Source organism: Trachemys scripta, chromosome 8 (assembly GCF_013100865.1).
Source record: "Trachemys scripta elegans isolate TJP31775 chromosome 8, CAS_Tse_1.0, whole genome shotgun sequence".
Taxonomy (NCBI): Eukaryota; Metazoa; Chordata; order Testudines; family Emydidae; genus Trachemys; species Trachemys scripta.
Genome location: NC_048305.1, coordinates 56,637,403 through 56,661,499, shown reverse-complemented (window position 1 = coordinate 56,661,499; position 24,097 = coordinate 56,637,403). Strand labels below are relative to the sequence as shown.

The window sequence follows — 24,097 nt, the reverse complement described above, 5'->3', positions numbered from 1 at the left end:
CATAAACATTTTGCAAATTTTGCCGATAGGGTGTGATTTTTGCAAAATTCACTTCTATAACATACTGACCACACTAACTAGGCAAATCTCAGTCCTTACAATCTGGCCTACCTGCAACCAAGCAGAGCGCCCCATTATCTTCAAGAGGATTTCACAGAGACATCGGTATCTGCCTACATGGATCAGATAGCTTGGATCAGATACCAGGATTAGAGCCACCATGTACTGGCCACTCTCTATAGGCCTGATTCAATTCCCAATGGGAAAGAGTCCCAATTAACTTTAATGGGCTTTAGTTTAATAGTCTATTTTCAGATGTGAGCAAATATGTATCATATGTCTTAATTTCAGTGGTAGGGCTCTGTACTTTTGGATCAGAAGAATCATCTCCACTTATAACCATGAAGCACTATGTGGTCAAAGCATGCAATAGAGGGATGCCTGTGAAGTTCTGTATGGCCATCGATTTGTTAAAAGATCTTTAATTCTGCATTTGTAAGTACCAGGATGGAGGCACACAATTTTTTGAACATCTGCAGTATGTTAGTGTCATGAATGCACATGCCAAAAAACTACAATAAGATCAAAACCTGCTTGCAACAGATATTAACATATATGTTGCTGAGAGAAAAGGGAGGATGGAGTTAGGATGATACTGTGCATTCCCGCCACAGACTGGTATTTCTACTTTGAAGTCAATTCTGGCACAGAATCCAAGTTGGATCCATTTCTAGGAAAGATTATCTTTATGCATATGCACATACACAGTCAATATATTTTCAAAAGGAATCTTTCCTTCTCATCTGACTTGTATTAGCTTAGATTGTATTTACCAATATGCATTGGATTTTCTATGGTTTCATATTAAATAGTCATTGTAGTATTTCACATTTTTGGATTGTGAACTAGATGAAAACAGCTGTGTAAAAAGAAGGCTCACAAACACAGTTCAGCTACTGTTGCAATGACAGGTCTGAAGAATAGACTTGTTAAAGTGTGTATCAAAATCAATAAATAATATTTATTAGATACATGCAGAAGACTTCATTATCAAGTAGCCACATAGATTGTATTGGCCACAATTGCATGCACTTAATTAAAAGAAAAGTACAATCTTAGGGAATAGTTCTCCTTCTCTGACGCATGGAAGATGCACCGCATATTAATTGTTGAAAATATAATGTATTTTTTTGCAAGAAGGGGCATCATGGGAACATTAATATAAAAGTATGCCATATTCACCATTATTCCTCAAAGGACCTCTCAGAACCCTGAGGATTACTACTTCTATCCTCCTCTTTCCTATGTCTTTTGATTCCTCCAAACCTAACCAGATTCCTAAATTAGCTATGTGTTGCTACACAAAACAACATGAGGCACCAAAGCATGCTCTAAACCCTAATGTCACAGCAAGGAAAGACCAAAGTCTGTCTCATTCTTGGGTCATTGTATGGTAATGCGTAATGGCATCTCAGAGGAGAGTAGCTGGCCTATCCTTGTCCATGGATTACAAATACGATCAGTCCTCCTTTATTTTATTTTTATATGCACTTCTAAAATCTTCTGCATTTACCAGACATCTCACTTTGGAAATGTCTTCCTGGCCATGTCCCACTATTCTATCCTCTATGAACTTATCTAATTTTTTTTAACCCAACTATACTTTTGGCCTTCACAACATCCCACGGCAATGAGTTCCACAGGTTGACTGTGCATTGTGTGAAGTTGTGAATAGCACGGGGGGCACAAAATTTCTATGGCCTGCATATTTCTGTGCCCCCCCAACCAGAATTTTTAAAAAAAATATCTGCAGGGGGACATGCACCTCTTCCCCAGCAGCGCATCTGTTCCAACATGCTTGAAACAGCCTCAGAAACAGGGGGTGGGAGGGAAGATGGGGCTGGTCACGCATGCCTGTGTGGTTATTCACTGTGGAGGGGGTCTGGGCATACGTGTGTGCCAAAAAAAGGGAGAGAGAGAGAGAGAGAGAAACTCTATCCCTCTCGCTTGCTACTGCAGCTCGCTGGTGTACAAGGGTAGGGCTTTTTATTATGCACGAGGCAGGCTATGTCCGGGAGGCAGTGTAGCAGCCTGCCTGCTAGTTAATTGATCTCATTCTCTGATGCACAAATGTAGCAGCCTGCCTGTGTAGTAACATTGTTAAAGTTACTGTTGATGGTTAATTGATCTCATTTTCTGAGGCAGAAGTGTAGCAGCATGCCTATTGTTCCTATTGTTAGTTAACTGTTCCCATTCTCAATCAATTCCCCCAGGAGCATAAAACCTGTAAGAGTTTTAAGGCCCCTACATTGCCAGAGTGATGTAAAGGAGACTTATTATAAATGATAGTAAGGGAATCCTCAGCTAGGAAGATCTATGTGCTTTTTCACTTTTTTCCTGTGCCAACGTGGCTCAACAGGGTTAGATTACAGCTCAGGATTTATTTTACTTACCCATTTAAAAAAAAAAAGACTTTGAGGGCAAATAAAACATTTACCAAGCAGTCAATGAAATGTCAGGAAAATCAGAACCAAGCACTTCCCAAAGTACCCAGCCAGATCCAGGACAATGATTAACAAAACTGTATCACTTTCATGTGTGAAAGTATGAGCAATTTAAAATGACATTCTACTTTTTATTGTTGTTGTTGTTTGTGGTGTTCTGTAATGTGATTTAAATGAAAATCCAGGATTATAACTGGAAGCAGGATATTAGCTACCAAGTGTTTGTAAGTTAACTTTCATGTGTTTAGGAAATGCTGAATAGTTATTGTGACTTTTTCTGTATTGTAGGTTAAATAAATTACCAAAACAATTGAAACTAGTGTGATTATATTGCATTATTTTGACAAATAAAATATGCAGAATTTTGAAATTTTTGGCACAGAATCCTCCCAGGAGTAGCCATTCCTCCATCCCTCTAAGTTCCTCCTCTTAAAACAGTCATCTTTCAAAAAGCCTATAGATTCTAGTTCTTCCCCCTCCCCCAAGGAAATGCTAACAAACTGGCAATATAGAACAGGAAATCCAACCCCAAATCATAGAACAAGACGTGATACATCTAGTCATTCAGTCACTTGGCTTGTTGTTGCATTTAATTCCCCATTCTTTGCATGTACTTTGTTTCCTTCAACACATAATCTCTTTGGAGCAGTGGCTCTTATCCTCTTACTGTCTGTAAAGTGCCCAGCACACTTTGAATACTATAAAAATAATAAATAGTAATAACCTCTTTTTGAGGTTCATAAATGACAAACAATCACATGTTGAAAGCATGGGAAGTATTTGATGAGAAAGCTTTGTTTGCTTAGCTTTTAAATTGTAACACTCTGCAGATGATCTCATCCAGGGAATATTATCTGAGGAGGCTTCCCAAACCTAAGCAAATATAACCCACAGAGAAGCTTAACAATGCAAACACAGACTTCACTTAGATTTTTCCCCTAATTCCCTTTCACTGCAGGAAGGAAAAAAGACTATTTCTCTGTCTGATCTAGCTAGAGACATTGAATGGGAAACCCTGGGAGAGAGAGAGTTTATTAAACTTGTGATACTCACTAATTTCCCAGAGAAAATGTAGGTGAGGTAATATATTTTATTGGACCTACTTCTGTTGATGAAAGAGACACACTTTCATTGTATACAGAGCTCTTCTTCAGGTCTCTGGATAGGTTGCTCAAGCAATCTCTGACCCCCTTCTCCAAACACATGTATTTCCTGTATAAGAGACTAACTTCAAAAAACAATGTAATGACTATGATTGAGACTGCTGTGAATGGTAATTAGCAGCAGCTGAGCCATCCAGACATATGGATACCTACTGATTTAATTCTTTTGTATCAAAGAACATTGCTGGGAGTTTAACTGTTTTATTTCCTGTTTTGAAAAGAGTGGAAGTACCATAGCGATAAGAGACTTTAGCTAATAACCTTTTCCAAGCTGTGTATTTTAATCATCTTAGATAGCTCCCAAGAACAGTGTATAGGGTTACCATCCATCCAGGTTTCCCCGGACATGTCCGGGTTTTTCAGCTTTAAATGGCCGTCCGGGAGGGATTTCTAATAAAGTAGAAATGTCGGGGATTTCCCCCTTCCCCTCATGCAGAGTGCGGCGCAGCTGATTGGACGCCTGGCCTGATTGAAAGCCGCTCGCAGCCACTAGGGCTTCTAGCAGCCAGAGTCCCTTCCCCTCCCCCTCCTCCCCCACAGAGCAGCGCGGCAGTGTTTGAGTCCACGTGGAGCCCGCAGTTCTCCCTCTGCCGGGTGAGCAGGGTAGGCGGAGGGAGGGTGTAGAGGCTGCAGGGGGTACAGAGGCTGCAGGGGCGGGGGGGTACAGAGGCTGCAGGGTGAGGAGGAGCAGGGCAGGCAGGGGGCGCAGAGGCTGCAGGGGCAGGGCAGGCAGGGGGCGCAGAGGCTGCAGGGCGAGTGGGGAGCAGGGGGCACAGAGGCTGCAGGGGCTAGGGTGTGCAGAGGCTGCAGGGTGAGGAGGAGCAGGGCAGGCAGAGGCATAGGGGCTGCGGGGCGAGTGGGGAGCAGGGAAGCACTTAGCAACCCCCAACCAAGATCAGAGCGGGAGGGAGGAGGGGGAATGCGGGGTGCTCAGAGGAGGGGGCAGAGTTGGGGCAGGGACTTTGGGGAAGGGGTTGGAATGGGGGCGGAGAAGGGGTGGGGTTGGAGTGGGGCCGGGGCGGAGTTGGGGCAGGGCCGGGGGCGGGACCGGGGCCCCGTGGAGTGACCTCTTTTTTAAATGTTTGAATATGGTAACCCTAACAGTGGAGAAAGAACCACTTTGCTATCAGACTGCTTAATGTTTTAATTTTTTTAGGGCTGAATAATCTTGCATTTCCCCCCCTTTAAAGTATCAACAAACGAGGTTTCAATACTCCAGTTTCATTATCTTTTTTTCCCCTTTTGTGCTGGGAGGATCTCAGCATTGTATTATGGACTATTCCTTTCATTTTATATGGAAATCTGCGCTATGTATTTGGGGTTGGGAATGTCATGCCAAGAGAATGAATGGTATGTATACAAACGTTTCATTCTATAATGTCTTTATTTCCCTGTTATCTTTCTTTTTCTCCTACAACTGCTGCCAAACTGCATTCATAATGCTTAATCTCTTGTCTCACCAGCACAGGGGGAATATTAATGCTGGGTTGTCCAGCAGAGAATACACCAAAGATATTTTGGGCAAAAGATTCCCCAGGAGAAAAAAGGTTGGATTTTCCTCTTACACCACTGTACATTCACTTTCCTGGAATTGCTTCATTACACTACTATAGGTGAGCAGAGATTCAGGCCCAAAGACTGTGATTAGATATCATGCTGTGTTCAACACTGCTTGCTGCCCTCTAGTATTCTCAACCAGAGCTAAACATGGTTTTGTCCTTGTTGTGGACAAGGCCAAACCATGTACAGCAGGGGAGCCCAACTTATGGCCCACTAGAGCATTTCATAAGGCCTGTGGCCTGCTTCAACAGACCATACTCAGGGCCGATTCATTAGTATTTTGTCATCATGTTTACATCATTTTAGTTTGCAAAAGTGTATAAATAGACAACACTATACCTAGAAACAACTTATCTAAATACATATGAAACAAGCTGAACTGACAATATAAATCAATACAGGTGACTTTAAATCCTATTAAAATATGTAGAATCTGTTTGCCCACACAAAGTTGTGGTTATGTTTATGTGGCCCTCTTGTGTGATAAGGTTGGGCACCACTGATGTACAGTACGCCCAGGGCCAGATTCTAATCTTGATTCTGAGTTGCATTGGGGTAAATCACAGTGATTTATCCAAATCTGTTCCCTGGAATAGAAATGTGGTTGACTTGTTAGGACAAGAGGTTGAGAATGCTTTCTTACAACAGGTATTCAACACATTTGACTCTATCTACATCATCAGGAGTGAAATTATTTCAAATGCTATCTTGGCAGGAGGTAGGTGGGGGAAGTTGTCATATTTGACACCTAATGTCAAACATGCAGTTTTTGTAGTACAGTGTCCACAGTATGTTCACTGAATTCCTGTATTGGGCACCACTGAGATCTTTCTATCACAGCACCACTTGTAACAGGCTGAGGCAAACCTTTCAGTTGTGACAAGAAAAATCCCATTTGAACCTTTACAAAAATGCTTAGCAAAATAAATAGACAATAAAGTTGTGAGACTATTGTAACCCCCAAGGAGATTACCTAGATTCCTGGGGCTCTGTCTGCTGGCAGCTCAGGGAGAAGCACACTGTCCCTGGTAGGGAGGGGGAGCCAAGGCAGACTCAAGTCTGCCCAGCAACCAATAGGGAGTGAGATGCCCTTCCAACGGAGCTCAGGAAAGGGGAGAAGCCATTTTTGAGTCAGTCTGGAGCCAGCCGGGGCAGGACTGGTTGTGTGGGGAGCTGGTGAGTCCCAGGCCTGCATGCAGGGTTCCCGCTGAGCACTGGCCTTTAGGAACCTGAAAGCAAGATCCCTCAGCTGGGCTTTTCCCTCTCCACTGATGACTCCCAGTTTGTAGAGTTTTGCTGGGAAACGTCCCCAGCCAGGCTGAGTTAGCCCTCCAGCTCCCTAGGTGAGACCAGTCACCACGTGGTCAGCTCTGCTCTGGCTGCTAGTCCAGGGCTGCTGCCTGCTGTGTGTGTGTCTGGACGTTAGGCTAGGAGACTAATTTTGGATTTTAGTATAGTTGTGTAATCTGCACCTTGAACCCTGCACTCCTTTGTGGTGAGGGGAAATCCTGGGATCGAAGCAGCCTGACTCCTGCCTGAAGAGGATCCCTGCCAGCAGAGATCAGCCCCTCTGCAGTGACTGAGGAGTCCAGAGTCATCTCTGAACCTGAGGATCATTCATGGTGTTTGTGAGTGCACCATCCTTTAGTCAGTCAGTCAGGGAAATTGTTTTGGGGACCCCCTACTCCCTGTACTGTGTCCTCAAGCCAGGGAGTAAGGGTTTGGGGATTTTATAACCTGCTACCTATTAAACCTGTGGAAGGACTTATCACCTTCTCCCATTTGTGAGTCCTTTGGGCTGTACTGAACCCAGTCAGCCACACTGCTAAACCACTGCAGAGAAGATATTGTGGTCATAGGTCATCAAGGGCCCCAAACAAAGTACACGTACCAATGGGACACTAATCTTACATCTGCTACATCAGGTCACGTGACTGGGGAAAGTTCCGGGTACTATGAGCATGGGCACCGGTGACCCTCAGAATAGTGTTTTACCCTGTTATGTTATATTTGTCTCCTGTTTAATATAATTATTGTGTTTCTGTTATTTCTTGGAAGTCTCCAACTATCTAGCGTGTAAGTGGGGATTACCCTGTGGTTAGAATTTTCCTCCCAAGCTGCCCTGGTGACCCTGCCAGGAAGGAGTGAGGGGGGTGGAGGCACCGCCAAATAAATTCATAGGAAAAAATACAGAAGATACACCCTGCTGAGTGGGTGGTCGGATCCAGAAGAACCCAGACCTGTCCATCAAAACCTTTAAGCAGATTGGCATTCAAGAATGTAACCGGGTGGAAAGGGGGCACTACACTATGAATACACCAAATTAATTATTTATCATGTGATGCTTGGAATATAATACAAAAAGTTTGTAGCTTTCGTTCTTATTGGAATGTGACAACTCATGTAAATAAGCTCATCGACACAAAAAGCTGACCTATATGGTGTTTATCAATAGGCTAAACCACCAGCAGCCAATGCTTCTTTACCTTCAACAAGTCCCTATTTTTGTGAGATGAAAGCACAACATACCTCATTTCTTATTAATCTGTTGCTACAATCATGCATGAAATGCTGAAACTGCTGAAAGCTAAACTTCTCTATTAATCCTTGACCAACACACAACCCAAACCACAAAGGTTTTCCCACACAATACAGCTGTGTTGCAGAGCCAAAGAACAAAGTCCAAATTCTATGATAGTATTTCATTGCTGGAATATTCAGAGCTGGAAATCTACAAAACCAAGATTTTGCCAATAAAATTACATTTTGGCAATATGTAATGTTTTGAGGATTTGAATTTTAATGGTACACATGAAATTCAACAGTCAAAGATTACCAAAAATGAATGTTTTCAGCAAAAAGGACATTGGTTACAAAAATAACTCATTTATGCTTCCAAGCCAGAAAGATTTGAGAATCCCAGATATGAGAAACATTGGTAATATTATACAACTATCAGGACAACGTGTTCAAATATGGATCTACTCTAATATACATGCATGTATCAAGTTAATATTTTGTTTATAAGACTGAAAAGCTGGGGAAAAAGGCAAAGATCACATGATTATGAAATTTCTCTCTCCTCCTTGTGGAAAAAATAATCCTAGAAAGATATACTGATTAACATTTCATGCTCCTGGACAGTCCTTACCATCACACTGTCACATGCTCAGAAGACACTCTCCAGGCTCCTGGTCAGTGTTCTGAAGCAACCGAAGAGAAAACAATCCACGCCAGTTTCAACACCAGACCCCAATCTGGTATGAGACAGAACTTCGGGAAGTTCTGTTAGTGCTGTGTAGACCCCCAGACCATGTAGTCATTTTCATAGTGGATAGCTCATAGAATGATAGAGCTTAAGGCCAAAAGGGATCATCTACTCAGACCGCCTGTATATTACAGACCATCAACAGCACCTCGGTACCCGCACACCAAACACAACAACCCAAATTAGATAAAATGTCAAAACCCACAGGAGATTAAAATATTGTGTGCCACAGGCATATAATCAGAGGGACTGGGATGCACCAAAGGACAAGGCCCCTGCAGTGCTGGGAATTGATTAATGATACACACCCAGATGATCCTAGCACTCAACGTGTGCCCCATGTTGTAGAGGAAGGTGAAAAATCCCCAAGTCCCTGCCAATTTGACCTGGGGGGAAATTCCTTTCTAATCCCACATATGGCAATTGGTTAGACCCTGACCATGTAAGCAAAAACCAGCCAGCCAAGAATATGAGAGAGAAAATTCTCATGACCATCTTAGAGCACCAGCTCGGCCCTGTCCAGTGTCCCATCTCCAGATGGGCCATCTCTGATGCTTCAGAGGAAGAAAACAAAACAAAACAAGAAAACAGACTGTTGGAGGGGTAGGGGAATCCTGACCCCTGCAGTTACCTTAAAACAGTCTTTGAGCCAAATCAACAACAGCAGCAAATCCTAGACAAGTCCTTAGACACCTTACTAAGGCAAAATTACCATTCAGTGAGTGAAAATGGCAGGATTGACTTCAGTAGGACTAGAATTTAGCTCTTTAAGGCTCAGTTCTGATACCTTGATTCACATTGTTTTGTACATCACTCCACAAATAACCCCAAGATTTTCAATAGGACTGTTTGTGGAGTAAGCTATTACTCAACGTGAGTAAGGGTTGGGCACTTAGTACATTAATATAAGAAGCTCCCATTAATATGGGATGTACCCCATCAAAAAAAGAGGGAATACTTCCAGTTTAAGATTTAACTTACAGGATCATATAGCCCCTTTTTGCAAAAATCAGAATTGGCATTTCTTCATTACTATTCTTACTATTTTAACTTATAACTTTCAAAACAAAGGTTTAAAATAATAAACTAACATGAACAGCTTCTGTCCACTCATTTTTAGAGTTAATGACACCTTTCTACAGCAAAGAACATAAGAAAAAAGTGAAACTAATTCTTTCATGATCCAAAATGTAGTAAATTTCTTCATGTTAGATGTAGCTCTATAACAGTGTGCTTTATATGAATTAAGGAGCTAAATTCATCCTTGGTATAACTCCACAAGACTTCACCAAGCATGTATTCAGCCCACTATGTTGACGTGGCCACAAATTCCTTCTTTACAATGTTATTAATGATGAGATTCATTTTTTCATCCCTTCATTTATAGCCAGATTCATTCTTCTGCTGCCCAATATTCAGGCCAGAGAGATGTGCAAGCACAAGGTTACTTCCCAATAGATTCCCTCTGAGTGTTATTCCATAGATTAGCCAGTAGTGAGTGCTGTATTTGATGCAATTTATTGACATGGATCAACACTGCAACTCCATACATTTGGTACTTTATTTGGTTCAAAATATTTCTAAAATGTATTTGATCATAGAACATGACACCACATAACTCCATTTCAGCTTCCATACACAATATATTTCAGAGTGTGGAAGTGGATTACGCACTCCAGAAGAAAGTAGGAGGATGCCACTGCAGAAATCAGAGGCACAAGGTGGGTGAGGCAATATTTTTAATTGGACCAGCTTCTGTTGTTGAAAGAGTCAAGCTTTTGAGCTAAGCAGAGCTCTTCTCCAGGTAGCTCAAAAGCTTGACTCTTTCACCAACAGAAGTTGGTCCAAAACAAGATATCACCTCACCCACCCACTTTGTCTCTCTAATATTCTGGGACCAACACAGTTACAACACTGCAAACTGCAGATAGCCACATTCAGCTGCAGTTTAGTTTTACTACCTACTAGTGATATTCCAAGCATCTTTCATCAAACTCAAAAGAAAACAACTGTCAGTCTCTGAACTGACCCTGTCTAAACCATCTGAGAGGTTATCTCAGGCATGTTTTAAACAGTTAGCAATACCAGAACCAGCCAAAATGTAATTCTGATCTATTTGATATAACCAGCCTCATATATAAGTGATTTGAAACTAAATATTTTGCTGAGACAGCAGCCAACCTCTTTAGCTTTATTGTAATAACCTGCCAGAAGTCATTTAGTAATTGTGTTAAGCCTCCCAACTGGTTTATAGACATTAGGAAGAAAATCTAAATCCCATGAAGGGGTGGGGTGGGAACTGTAAGAATGCTTCTCTTTCTCCCCTCAATGGCCTTGAACAATTGCCCTCATGGAAGACCTCTGAAATTTAATAAAATATTAACACATGGTTTTGTGGTTTTGTTTTGTTTTTGGGGTTTTTTTAAGCTCTGCTCTCAGTTTCCACAGGCTTTTACCAAATTGTTCAAACGGGCAAAGTTGGTATCAAGGAGAAGAAAAAAAGGGGGGAGGGGCGGAAAAAGAAAAGAAATATGCTTCAAAAGGAGATTAACATGCATCTTCTTTGTTACCTTGTACTGTGAGGAAGACAGAAGCCACAGTAGATCCACCTTCATTGGAAGCAGTGCAACTGTACTCGCCAGCATCTGTGAGCTTTACAGATTTTATTTCTAAAGACAAATTGCTCATCATCCTTATTCGGGAGGGCTCCACAAGCCTCAAGTCATTGCCATTTCTCTGCCAGGTGAGATTGTAACGCACTGTGCTTACGGTTAGACAGGTCAATATGGCTCTCTCCCCAGGGGTGACGGTGACATTATTAGGAACCTGAACCACAGGTGGGGGCTCTACATGGAAAGAATAAAGAGAGAGAATTCAGAAACTATTAGGCTCACTTGTAGGTACTTTGTAAGTAACCATGATAAGACAGCAGTAGTAGAAGTAAAAAGGCATACCATTGGGTTATTTCATACTTAGTTTCATTTCACAGCACTGAAGCCAGCACACTGGGGTCTGATCCAAGGCCCACTGAACCAAAGGGAGCCTTTCAATGAGATCTGGATCAGGTCCTAGATTTGTACAGGCTGCTGTGTGAAAAAGAGATTACTGAAGAACTACCCTGAAGACAACAATACTGTACATGTGGGCTTTTTCCAGTGCCACTAAACAGCTCTTATATTATCATTGTGTTCTTCAAATGTTAGTCTCAACTTGGGTTTTAATGGATTTTAATCTTTTTGTTCACATCAGTGCCCAGTCTATGCTGCAATTCCCCCCATATTTTGTTGTTTTCTTTCTGACTTCCCTCTCTGCTCCTTTTTATCACTGACTTCCCCTTCAGCAGAATGCAAACTCAGTAACTTTGAACTGGATTGAATTTTAGACACACAATGGTTTCAAATTAGGTCGAATGATCCTTGTTGAGTCATCCCTGAGTAAAAGAGACAACAAATGCAAACAGGAAAGGAAATTTAAACTCATATAGCTTTACTGGGGTTTTGCCCCACACTTCTTTTGTTTAAACCCAGTGGCGTTTGTTCTTAAACACAGAAACACAGATCTGCAGAGGATAATAGTCTGAGTGTGACACAAATGTCAAAAGGTGGAGTAATTTACCAAGATAGGACTGAAGTCAACAGTTACCATAAGCAAAGCAAAGATAACCAAACAGGAGTTCTCTGTTAATGGAGAAAAATTCATCCCTGTGCTGAGTAGGGTTGCCAACTTTCTAATCGCACAAAACCCAACACCCTAGCCCCATCTCTCCCCCGAGGCCGGCTCCCTTCTCCCATCTCTCCCCCGAGTCCCCTGATCACTGCATTCCCCCTTCCTTGGTGGCTCGCTGTCCCCCACCTTCACTCACTTTCACTGGGCAGGGGAAGGGGGTTGGGGTGTGGGAGGGGGTGCGGGCTCTGGCTGGGGGTCCGGGCTCTGGGGTGGGGCTGAGGGATTCGGAGTGCAGGAGGCAGCTGCAGGTTGAGGCAGGGGTTTGGGGGGTGGGAGAGGGTGAGGGCTCTGGGCTGGGAGTGCTGGCTCTGGGGTGGGGCTGGGGATGAGCAGGGCAGGGTGTGGCAGGGGGCTCTGGGCTAGGGTTGAGGCAGGCGGTTGGGGTGCGGGAGGGGGCTCTAGGACGGGGCCGAGGATGAGGGGTTTGGGTGCAGGAGGGGGCTCCGGGTTTGCGGGGGGGTGGGCTCAGGGCTGGGACAGGGGTTTGGGGCACAGGCTTATCTCCGGCGGCTCCCAGTCAGCGAAGCAGCAGGGGTGCTAAGACAGGCTTCCTGCCTGTCCTGGCATCGCAGACCGCGCTGCGCCCCAGAAGCGGACAGCAGCAGGTCCGGCTCCTAGGCAGAGGCGTGCAGACGGGATTGTGTGTTGCTCTCACCCACAGGCACCTCCACCCCCCAGAAAAGGACTAGCCTGTCTTAGCCAGGCAGCACCACAGACCGGACTTTTAACGGCCTGGTCGGCAGTGCTGACCAGCACCACCATGGTTCCTTTTCAACCGGGTGTTCCGGTTGAAAACTAGACACCTGGTCACCCTAGTGCTGAGGGACACCCAATCAGCTCATTTAAGATCTCACAGTAGGTGCACAGGCCTTGGGCTGGATCTCTGCACAGTGGTGAATTTCCTCAAAAGCCCTGGGCACCTGGGTCTGGAGGCTTGCTTTCCCACAAGTATAGTCCCCGTGGGCTCCCCAGCAGCAGTCATCCTTATAGCCACCACCCCATCACAGCTCACCCAAGCCAGGGGAGAGGGAAAGAAAGCCAGAGTTGCTTACTAAGGACTGAGTTTTGCTCCTGCACCTTGCACACACAGTCATATCTTTGGTAAGTTACTCCACCTTTTGACATGGATATATAGCTTTTATCTAATGCTTTTTATCTGTAGATATACAAGCATTTTACCAAGTAGGTCAATATCTTTATCCCATTTTACAGATGGGAAAACAGACACAAAGAGGGGAAGGGACTTGCTCAGCAACCCAGAGGCAAAGACAGGAACGGAACCCAGGTCTTTAGAGTGCCAGTCCTGTGTTGTATCCGCTAGAACACACTACCTCCTGTTGATCTCATATACACATACATTGTATTTACCAATGTTTTATTCAAACACAGAACCAAATTCCTCACACTCAGTACACATGCCTTTGTTGGCCCTTTATTTAAGATGTCTGCACAAACTAACAAGCTATTTGACAATTTAAGATTTAATACTAGCAGGAAAAAACAAATGCAAATGTTTGCTTTTTCTGAAGTTGAAGAATTTTGAGATCGTTCCAGTACCTTTCCTACAGCAGTTGACAAAAATGAACAATCTGTGATATACTGTCTGTCAACTTGATAAACTGAAAATACTTGAAAAGAGTAAGTTTATTTTGCTGGGAGTAAGAAAATTCAAATAATTTTGTTTCAAATATTTTTGTGTAAGAATTTTGAAGTGTCTTCCTTACATCATCCCAACTGCACAGTTCAAAACAAATATAATAATTCACATTCATAGCATCTTTATTCTGCAAGAATACCCATATGAATGATACATAACAGGAATTGTTTCCTACAATATATTTTCTAGTGCTTTTGTCTGGCCCAGTTTTAAATGACCCAAGTAATGAGCCTTCAACCACTTCTTTGGGACAATGTTCCACAATATAATGAATTTCACTATGAAGGCATGTTTCTAGATTCAACCTAATTTTTCCTTTACTTAATTTCATCTAATTATTTCTTGATAATCCTAACAGGAATTAAAATAATAATAATTAATAAAAAACAAAAAAAATCCAAATTTCCAATAAATCATTAGGAACTTGCTTTAAAACCAAAGTAGAATTAATTTTAGATGCAAATATTTGTAATTTCACAGCTATCTGATTTGTGCGTACAATCGGGGAGTTAAGAGTGTAATTGCTAAGGTTTCAGACAAAAAAAACATGGGTAGATTCTCTCAGGCTGCAATTGCCTCCAAGTGCCTCCAAAAGAAATTCAGCCGCTCACATCTATTCAGGGAAGCACTTAAACATGTGCTGAAATCCCACTGACTTCATGGAAGAGTGTTAGAAAGAATTCGATGGCACTTTACTTAATACGGATGGATTTATTTATGTGCTTAAATGCTTTAAACTGGGGCCTAAATGCTTCCATTAAGGTTTTGAAACGTGCTATATTGCAACAAAAGAACATACATTAACATAAAACATTTTATTGGTATTGGATTGCCATAATTTATGCCACCCAATGTTGCTATTTTCTGTTAAGTAAAAATGACCGTATGCCAGCATTTTACAATTTAGTAATCTAATACAGAAATAGTAAACAACATTTACCTGACACATCCAGAAATGTCTGAGCACGTCCAGTGCCCACACTGCTAATAGCAATGCATTCATAATATCCTTCATCAGACAAGGAGACCTTGGCAATTTCCCAGTTCACACTAGACGATTCTCTGTAAAATTATAAAGCCTCTGTAACTGCTTGAAAGGGATGAAGAGGAGAGCATGAAAGGGTCTAGTTTCCTATTGATTGGCATGTAACTTTCTGTAAGGCTAATGAAAATTTCACATACGGAGGAAAAAGCAGACCCTTTTTAAATCCCTTTTGTTTATGCATTATATTGCATGCAGTTTTTAGGGTCTGATTTAAATAAGAAGGTGGGGGAAGTGATTAGACTTTTATGAGTATTAAAAAGCATGGATTCCTTACACAATAAATCCATGGAGACATTTGAAAAAAAAAACCTTGACAAGTAGTCACATGGTAAAATACAAAACTGTTGTCGCTCACTCAGCTATTTCTACTCTTGGATCAGCCTTGGATTTTTTTAAAATGGAAGAAAGTATGAAATACTGTTATATTGATCATTTATCAGCAAAGTATGCACAGAATGCACCATCCCTTACAATGATGCAGACTTGTTCCTTCTAATTGTGTGGGTCAGCTCCAAGGGCCAGTGCAGTGAGGGATGGAGTCTCACTCATACTTTCTGCACCCCATGCTTTGGTTTGGAGTACCTTATGCCCGTAAGACACACATGGCGCAATCTCTGCACTTCCCTATCTGTCCCTATCCCTTGAATGAGGAGAATAGCATGGTGAGTCTGTGTGCAGAAGACTCTTTGACCCCAAAGTAGGACCAGGAACAAATATAGTAATTCAGCATTCTCCATGTCAGCTTACTAGCCACACACATGGAAGCAAATGGAGCAGTAAGTGTAAATACAGAAAGATACAGAAAATAGTAAGTAAAGTCTGTGAGAGTTGGGTTTGGTAGAAGTTGCAGTCAGATGTGGGTAAAATAATCAAATGAGCACTCTTGAAATACCTGGCTTTTGCCCATAGGACATATCACAAGTAAATCTGCTGGTTTATAGTCCCTTTGTCATTTATAATGCTACAGGGGGAAAAAGTGTTACTGTGTGTGCTTCTTAAAGAAATTGTGATGTCTTCTTAAGATTCAGCAGCTACATTTTTTACGGCATGATATGGTGCAAGTATTACAATGGCCTTCTAATTCTGTATCCCACTGCTGACTATGATCTGTTGCTACAGTAAGTAAATATATCTGATGAAGACGAGGCTGAGCATGATGCTTTTGGCAAAACACCTTCCACAATATGGGAAAGCTGTGTACTAGTGTTCCCACTGCCTGCCCTCTTTTTTATCTGCCCAAAGTCTTGGATTAACTCCATAAAATGGTCTGGGATACAGTAGGAAGAAAAGATTAGATACGAAATAAGGCCACATTTAATTTGGTATTATAGTAAAAAGTTCAGTGCTTCAGCATTGTGAGGCAATAGAATCTGTTTGCACAAAAGGTTAGGCCACAGATAACAACTGCAGAGTAATCTTGGACTTTCTGCTTATTCCCTCGGACCCCATGCTCATTACAAACTCACATATCAGAGCTGTTGTTCCAAGGCATTCACCAGTGCACTGCCAGCAATGTAAATGCTAGTTACTGCTAGCAGCCAGGAGATGGTAAGAACACTTAAGACAGGGGTAGGCAACCTATGGCATGCGTGCCAAAGGCGGCACATGAGCTGATTTTCAGTGGCACTCATACTACCCGGGTCTTGGCCACCGGTCCGGGGGGCTCTGCATTTTAATTTAATTTTAAATGAAGCTTTTTAAAATTTTTAAAAACCTTATTTACTTTACATACAACAATAGTTTAGTTATATATTATAGACTTATAGAAAGAGACCTTCTAAAAACATTAAAATGTATAACTGGCATGCAAAACCTTAAATTAGAGTGAATAAATGAAGACTCGGCACACCACTTCTCAAAGGTTGCCAACCCCTGACTTAAGAGATCTGCATGCTTCTCCCAAATATAAAGTAGAATTGCTCTTCAAGGAATATATACATAACTGCATTTTTAACAATCTTGTTCCTTTTCTGTTTCCAACTTTATCTTATACACCTTAAGTTACCCTATCACAATGCCTGTTTATTTAAAAACTTAAACTGGCAAAAAAGCATAATATGTGCTTGAAATATAATTTGGCCAACTCCCTGCAACTTCCATGTCAGTTCTTGGTGCTCAGCACCTTTCAACATCAGGCCCTGTCTTTGCTCAGATTGTTTTAATTTATTTTACTGCACATTTTACTTATTCAATTTAAAAAAAAATACATGCAACTTGTGGATCAAGATGCTTATTTTGTCAGTCAAGGAAATACTAGCCCACTCCATTGGTCAAGCTGCAAATGCTGATGGCTGAGTACCATCCTTGCTCTCAGGTGGGGTGGAAATGAACACCTCAGGGTAGGTAGATGTGGCACCCCAATCTGCCTGTACAGAGTGAATATGGACAGAATGCCTCAGGGGCAGAAGGGAAGCACACTGCACAGTGTTCCTTGTACATGCTGTACATACTGTACCTGTCTCCAGATGCTAGCAGACATCAAGGCAAAGATGTGAAAGAATGTGGGCTAATAGGCTCTTGCATCCATTCAGGAATGTATTCTGTGTGTTTGGCTGACTAGGATACAGACTTAGCTAACTGAACCACGAACATCAGTGGCTTTACAGTGCATAGCTTTTACTAAACGGGCTCAGGGCTGCATTCTTTGCTGCCAAAACTGCATATTTCATTTTCAGTTTTCATATTCTTTGGTGATCCCATTTAACATTTCTCTCCTACACAACAAACACAGGGGGGATTTTCAAAGGCACAAATGGCAGTGAGGCACCAAACTCCCATTGACTTTCAATTGAAATGAGGTGCCTAATTGCCATTTGTGCCTTTGAAAGTCTTCCCCTGCGTCTTTTCAAACCAGGAGTCACTTGGACAAAACATCAGACTTTTGAACGCACAGTTACTCTGAGTCCCTCACCACTCTATTCTCCTTCAGCTAAAATAATAGTTACGGTAATGATACTTCATACTTCCTATGTAGAAAACCATATATCTCAATGTGTGTCACAAAGATGAGTAAGCCTTATTAGTGCTACTTTTACAAATGGGAAACTGATACACCAAGGAGTAAGTGACTTGCCAATAGGATCATAGCAAGATCTTTTGACTGGACCACAACACTATACAGTGGGCACACTGAAAAATTTGTTGCAGTTTTAGAGATATTTCTGATTCCAGCAATATTCCCGACACTTAAAATGGGGCATAACACTAGAGCCACTAACATATCTAGAACTAGAATTAACTATTTTTAAGCATGTCCACTGTAAATGCTTTTAACTCATATTAATCCTAATGTGATACCACAGCCAGAATACACAACTCTCATGATCAATAAAATATACAAATATATGAACCAAGCATATAAACAACCATTTAATAAACTGATGTAGTTTGGTCATCATCAAAGTATAAAATAAAACTCATCAGATGAAATGCAATAATACAACCCAATTATACAGTTAAACCATTCATAAATAACTGAAGATGGACCAGTTCAGTACGGAACTTCAGTACACCTCTACCTTGATATAACACTGTCCTTGGGAGTCAAAAAATCTTACCATGTTATAGGTGAAATCGCATTATATCAAACTTGTTTTGATCCACTGGAGTGTGCAGCCCCGCCCCCCAGGGAGCGCTGCTTTACCGTATATCCGAATTCGTGTTATATCAGGTCGCGTTATATCGGGGTAGAGATGTACTAGTAAATCACACCAAAAGCAGCCAAAATAACTAATTAAATTGTGCATTAGTGGCATCAATTCAGATATTTCATGGGGGAGCCCCTACTCATCCCCCCCCCCCCACAGGGACCCTAGGTCTCCCTCAGGGAAGGAGAATCCCCTCTCTTTTACCCACACAGTGCATGAGCAGTGTTGCCAGGATCTCAGTTCTTGGTAGACTCCCCTGCGCTCCACCATACAGGAACAGATTCCCAGTGGACCGGGTCACAGCATGACTTGGCGTGGATGCACCTCCACCAAATTTTAGTGGTATTGTGACCCTGTGTACCAGATTGCAACACCACCCACTGAAATTTGTCCCGGCTGCCCCTCTATCTGTACAGAGGGGTGGCTAGAGATAATTTCAGTGGCACTGTAAGCATGCCTCTAGACTGCTCTAGTAGCAGCTGTCCTGATTTAGTATAGGACCACTGCTTAAAGTTGTCAGGAAATGGCTCTCCCAGTTCTGAGGTCTAGGGGACTTTGAGCAAGTGCATAAAACTTGGGAAGGGCATCTGTCCTCACCCAGCGCCCCCAATTGGCACCAGTGCTGTGCATCTTGCTCAGTAGCATTTGTCTTGAAGAATATTTTGTTAAGTCAATGTAATATTCAGCTCCATTCTACAGATAAGTAACATGATCACTAAAAATGCAGCTTGGTACCTATTATGAAAAAAATAAGTAAAATATGATATTTGATCATTGAAGTATGAAGAGAATTACAGAGCAGGAGAAGTATGTGCCTAGAATGTCTAAATGTAAATAGCACCTCATAAAAAATGGGGCTGCAGAATTTTACTCTGCCAAGAATTTACAGGAGGGTTTCAGAATTTATTTGCTCTGTTATCAGGTATAGTTGCTATAGAATGTGGTCTTCATTCTTCTTCTGAAAGGTTTGGTGTTTTAAAAGAGGGGATCGTGGTTAACTTTTCCAGGAAATATTTTCTTAGACTTGGGGGTATTGTTTTTTTGTTTGTTTGATTACTATTTCATTGTTCCTGGATTGTTCTATAGAGAAAGAGACTATTATTCCCTTGGTGTCTGCATGGTGGTGGTGTAGACGGAGTCCAGAGACCCTTGTGATGTATTCCGTGGAAGGTTTCCCAAAGAAGAGAATGATAAAGCCCTTGGAGCATAATAAAGCAAAGCACATAGATTTCTGCTGGAACCATGTGATCTCTCTGCCTACAAACAGAAAATGTGTCCGTCCCCCCATCCCCTCACACACCACAAACCCACAACAATATACAATCTTAATTTCCTCATGCAGTTATTTGCTTGTTATTCTTTGTTATTTGCTTAAATTCTCACAACTGATCCAAAAAAATCATTAACATGATTACTATGTAAGATTTGTCATATATCGGTCTTACATAGGTCTGACTTCAGTGGAGCAGAGTTAGGCCAGTGCTGAGTACTTTGGAAAATCCCACCTTAAATGGGCATTCACCATTATGAACAAAGTACAATACAATCACCCAGATTAAAGCTACAAAAGCTGCTCCAAAGTTTAATTTTGATTTTTTTAAATGCCCAAAATTATGTTAGGGAATGGTTGCTTACCTGAAGAACTGATCCATTCCCAGTTTTATTCCATTTCTGCTGAAACGCTGAGTAAAAGGTATAAGACTTTCCACATGGCAAGATATATACCCTGGCTGCAGGTAGTATCCTGGAGTTTTCTTGGGCATTATAACTTTCGGAGCATCTACAGAAAGCAAAATATTCATAAACAAGTTATTAGCAGCTATTCACCTACACTCCATTCATTGTGATTAATACACATGCTAATAATCTTTTCCTTAAAGTCCAGATTTATCAAGACACTAAGGGCTGGTCTATACTAGAAAGTCAGGCTGGCTTAAGTACATTGCTCAGGGCAGTGAAAAATGTCATGTCCTGTGCAACATACTCAAGCCAACCTAGCCCTGGTGTAGACACCGCTAAGTCAATAGAGGAATTCTTTCATCAACCTAGCTTCCACCTCTTGGAAAGGTGAATTTACTACAGTGATGGAAGAACCCCTTCTGTCACTGTAGTTAAGGTCTGTACTTTAGCACTGCAGCTGTGTCGCAGTAGCGTTTCTAATGTAGAAATGCCCTTAGCCTAAACAAGGCCAAGGTGAAGCTAAGATTTAAAGGTGTTATATTAGATCATGTTAGCTAGCACAGCCTAACCAAACTTCTAAACCTCTGATCAAGACAAGGCAAGCTGTACTTTAGTATGTGTTAAGCTGGTGGAGTTAAATTGGAATCTTCAGAAGTGGTCAGTCTCTGCTTCTACTGAAGTGGTAATACTCCCACAGATTTCAATGGGAACCAAGTTAAACTCTGTCGGATTAGCGAATGCTAAAGTAATATTTGCTTTGCGTTGACTAGAGCATTAGAAGACATTACTTAGATCAAGATAGTTTATCTAGGTAACAAGATCTAACATTGGACCTTTAAATCCTAGTCAAACCTAGGACCCAGGGAGCAGCAATTCAGCACAGAATCTCAAGAGTGACAAAATAAAACGAGACAAATTTTTACCCAAAAAAATAGAGAAGAAATTAAGTAAAAAACCCAGGAAGTATGGGAAAATGTCTGTCTGGAAAATGGCAGCTCTTGAATACTTCGGAAAGTTCTTAGAAGTGAAAGTACCACTACAATTATATTTCACACTACTGAATGTACAATATCTTCCTTTATTATGCTTTTTTTTTCTCTCCGTGGCCTTGTCTTCACTCTGGGAAAGAGTGTGTTCTTAACTCCTGTTTACTTCATGATGAAATTTCAGTGTAGACATGGCAAGTTGTAGTTTCAACACTTGTTAGGCTATATCTTCATAGTAAAAAAGGTGTGTTTTTACATCGATTTAGCAATCTCAGTGTAAAATCCTAGTGAAGACAAAGCACTGTAGTTTTTACTTTGATGTAGCTAATCAAAGGAGTAGTAGATAGCTAACTCGACATAAAACACACACACACCTTTTTACAGTGTAGTTATAGCCTTAGCTGGTCAAGATGAAACCATAAGCTCCTCCCTAGTCAGTCAGTCCCTCAGTTAGCTAACACCAATTAAAACTCAAACTTGCCTTGTCTTCATGTTAAGAACACACATTTATTCCTAGCACACTTCCGGGTATGACTACATTACAGTTTTTACTAGCCTTTGCAAATGTGTTAACTACCTAACAATTAACTCTAGATTAAAAACTCTAGAGAAGACAAGCTCAATAAGGGCCTGATCCTTAAGCATGCTGAGCAGCTACTGAGGGTCGTGGGCATCCATTGGTTTGAATGGGATCTGAGAGGCCCAAGCATCTATCAGGTGGTTTGCAGCACTTTTTCAAGATCAGGCCCTGAATATCCTTTCCTTGCTAATTCTGGCTCTATAGCAACAACTGCTAGTAGTGTGGGTTTATCTCTTACTTCCCTCTCACACCTATTTCTATAATGAGAAAATTTTACCTAGAAAATAGAAATCAAATTAAGTCACTTAAATATTAAGTGTAGAAAAATGTTTCTTTAAAAATTGGCAGTTCTTGAATAGTTTGGCAAGCTCTTACATGTGAAAGTAGAACACAATTTTTTCCCCACACTACTGTACATACAGTATCTTCCTTTATTATCCAAATGTTTTCTCTCCATGACCTTGTCTTCCCTCTGGGAAAATTCATGTTAAAATTTCAGTGTAGACAAGGCAAGCTGTATTTTCAACACTTGTTAGATTATTGTACACGAAATTCAATTTCGAACTAAAATTCTCCTTAGTAGATGCCTCCAAGATGTTCAGAGTGCATTGTATCAGTTGCAAGTTTTGTAGGCAATGGGGTAAGAGAAGTTTTCCTCATTATATGGGCAAGTAGAAAAAAAACATAAGTCATCCATTCCATTAATTCAGGCATAATAAATGTTCACTGAAGTAAAATACCGGTAAAATAAAATAAAATAAAATAAAATAAATCTTACCAGGAACAATACTAGAAAATGAAACACTTGACACTCTCTGGAAGAGATAATCATCCTTGTCATACCCCATTATTTTAACAAAAAAGGCTTCATTTGGTGGGATGAAGTCAGTAATATTCCATATTCCATAGGGTTTTCGATCAGGATAGTATTTCACAGGCATCGTCTTAAGGATCTCCCCTGTGATACTCAGAAGTTCTAGACGGTCCACTCTAGCTGGAAGAGAGATCCCTGTTGTATTCAATAGCACATAGGTAGGTATTCCTATGAAAACAGAAATATATTGTTGTAAGTGTTAATAAAATATAAGAAAAGATTAAATTCTGGTAGATGTGTGTCTCCAGCCCCCCAGTAAATGCACACAATTCAGTTTAAAGCACTCTCTACCAGCTGTTAAGAAACACAAAACAGTGTGTTAACAGTGATAACACGATGTGCTTTATTTAGGATTCAATTACTAATTTCCAACAGGTGCTTATAAAGCCTCATTAACCCCCCTCCCACCCCCCAAGGGGCCAAATTGAAACATTTTACAGTCTCTAAAAGTAAAAGAAGGGAAGTTGTAACTCTGAGCCACACCAGAAATAAAAACATTGGGATTTACGGGACATAAAAACTCTAATACACAAGCGTAGCATAGTATTATGGGGCATAACAGGAAATGGCATCATGAATGGAATTAAGGACAGGGCATGGCTCCCTTCGGAACCTGTCAATGATGGTCCGAGTTTCAGCAGAGGCTAATTATAGAGAACAACAAAGTATATATTTCTTCCCTACGGTCTGAGCATGTTGCCTCCCCAAACAATTAATACAGTAGAAATGGAGCACAAACTGACCTTGCACTGGTCTGCTGGATGCTTTTTTGAAGTCTAGTGTTGGCTTTCTAGAAAAACCAGCTCGAAAATCAATAGTACTGAGACCTGTTATACGAACAGAGTGCCTTCCACTGCTGGACGTCTGAAAAATATTGAATTGAAACACTGTTGGAGCAATTTGCACTTCAAACTTTGCAGTCCTTTGTAGCGTCCATTGAGCTCACTAGACTTTAAGTAAGAAGATATCAGATGTTATAAACAAAATTAACCATTTAAAAGCCTTTGTTCTAGATAACGGACCCTTCTGAATTTAGTGCTTGTGAAAAGAGAGACTGAATGAAAGTGATATGCCTCAAGGACATACTATGATGGGCATCCATATGAGGCCAAACATTGCTCGACATGGTTGCATGACTGCAATGGGGGGATGTGTATGAGCAAAGCAATCAAGATTAGAGAGTTATAAAGTATACGGGTAATTTTGTAAAGCAAAAAAACCCAACAGAAGATAGCAAAAGATTAGTGTAAATAATTTCCCATAATTCATGGGTTTACTTCCTATATTAAGAAAATATATTTACCCTTGTATTTCCATTAGACAATAAGCGCTCTTTTTAAACAAACATCACTCAAGCTTTAGCAATGAAGCAGATGAAGCGGACGGGGGCTGCAGACAGGGGAGTTT

The 24,097-nt window shown here is 41.2% G+C and overlaps 1 protein-coding gene across 1 annotated transcript in view; it reads right to left on the bottom strand.

The window, feature by feature from the left end:
- Nucleotides 1-24,097, bottom strand: part of HMCN1 (hemicentin 1) — a 329,872-nt gene that overhangs the window by 182,070 nt on the left and 123,705 nt on the right. Inside the window, 5 exon segments of the mRNA XM_034778414.1 lie at nucleotides 11,066-11,341; nucleotides 14,819-14,940; nucleotides 20,206-20,350; nucleotides 22,595-22,858; nucleotides 23,434-23,554. Coding sequence (XP_034634305.1) covers nucleotides 11,066-11,341; nucleotides 14,819-14,940; nucleotides 20,206-20,350; nucleotides 22,595-22,858; nucleotides 23,434-23,554 — 928 coding nt within the window.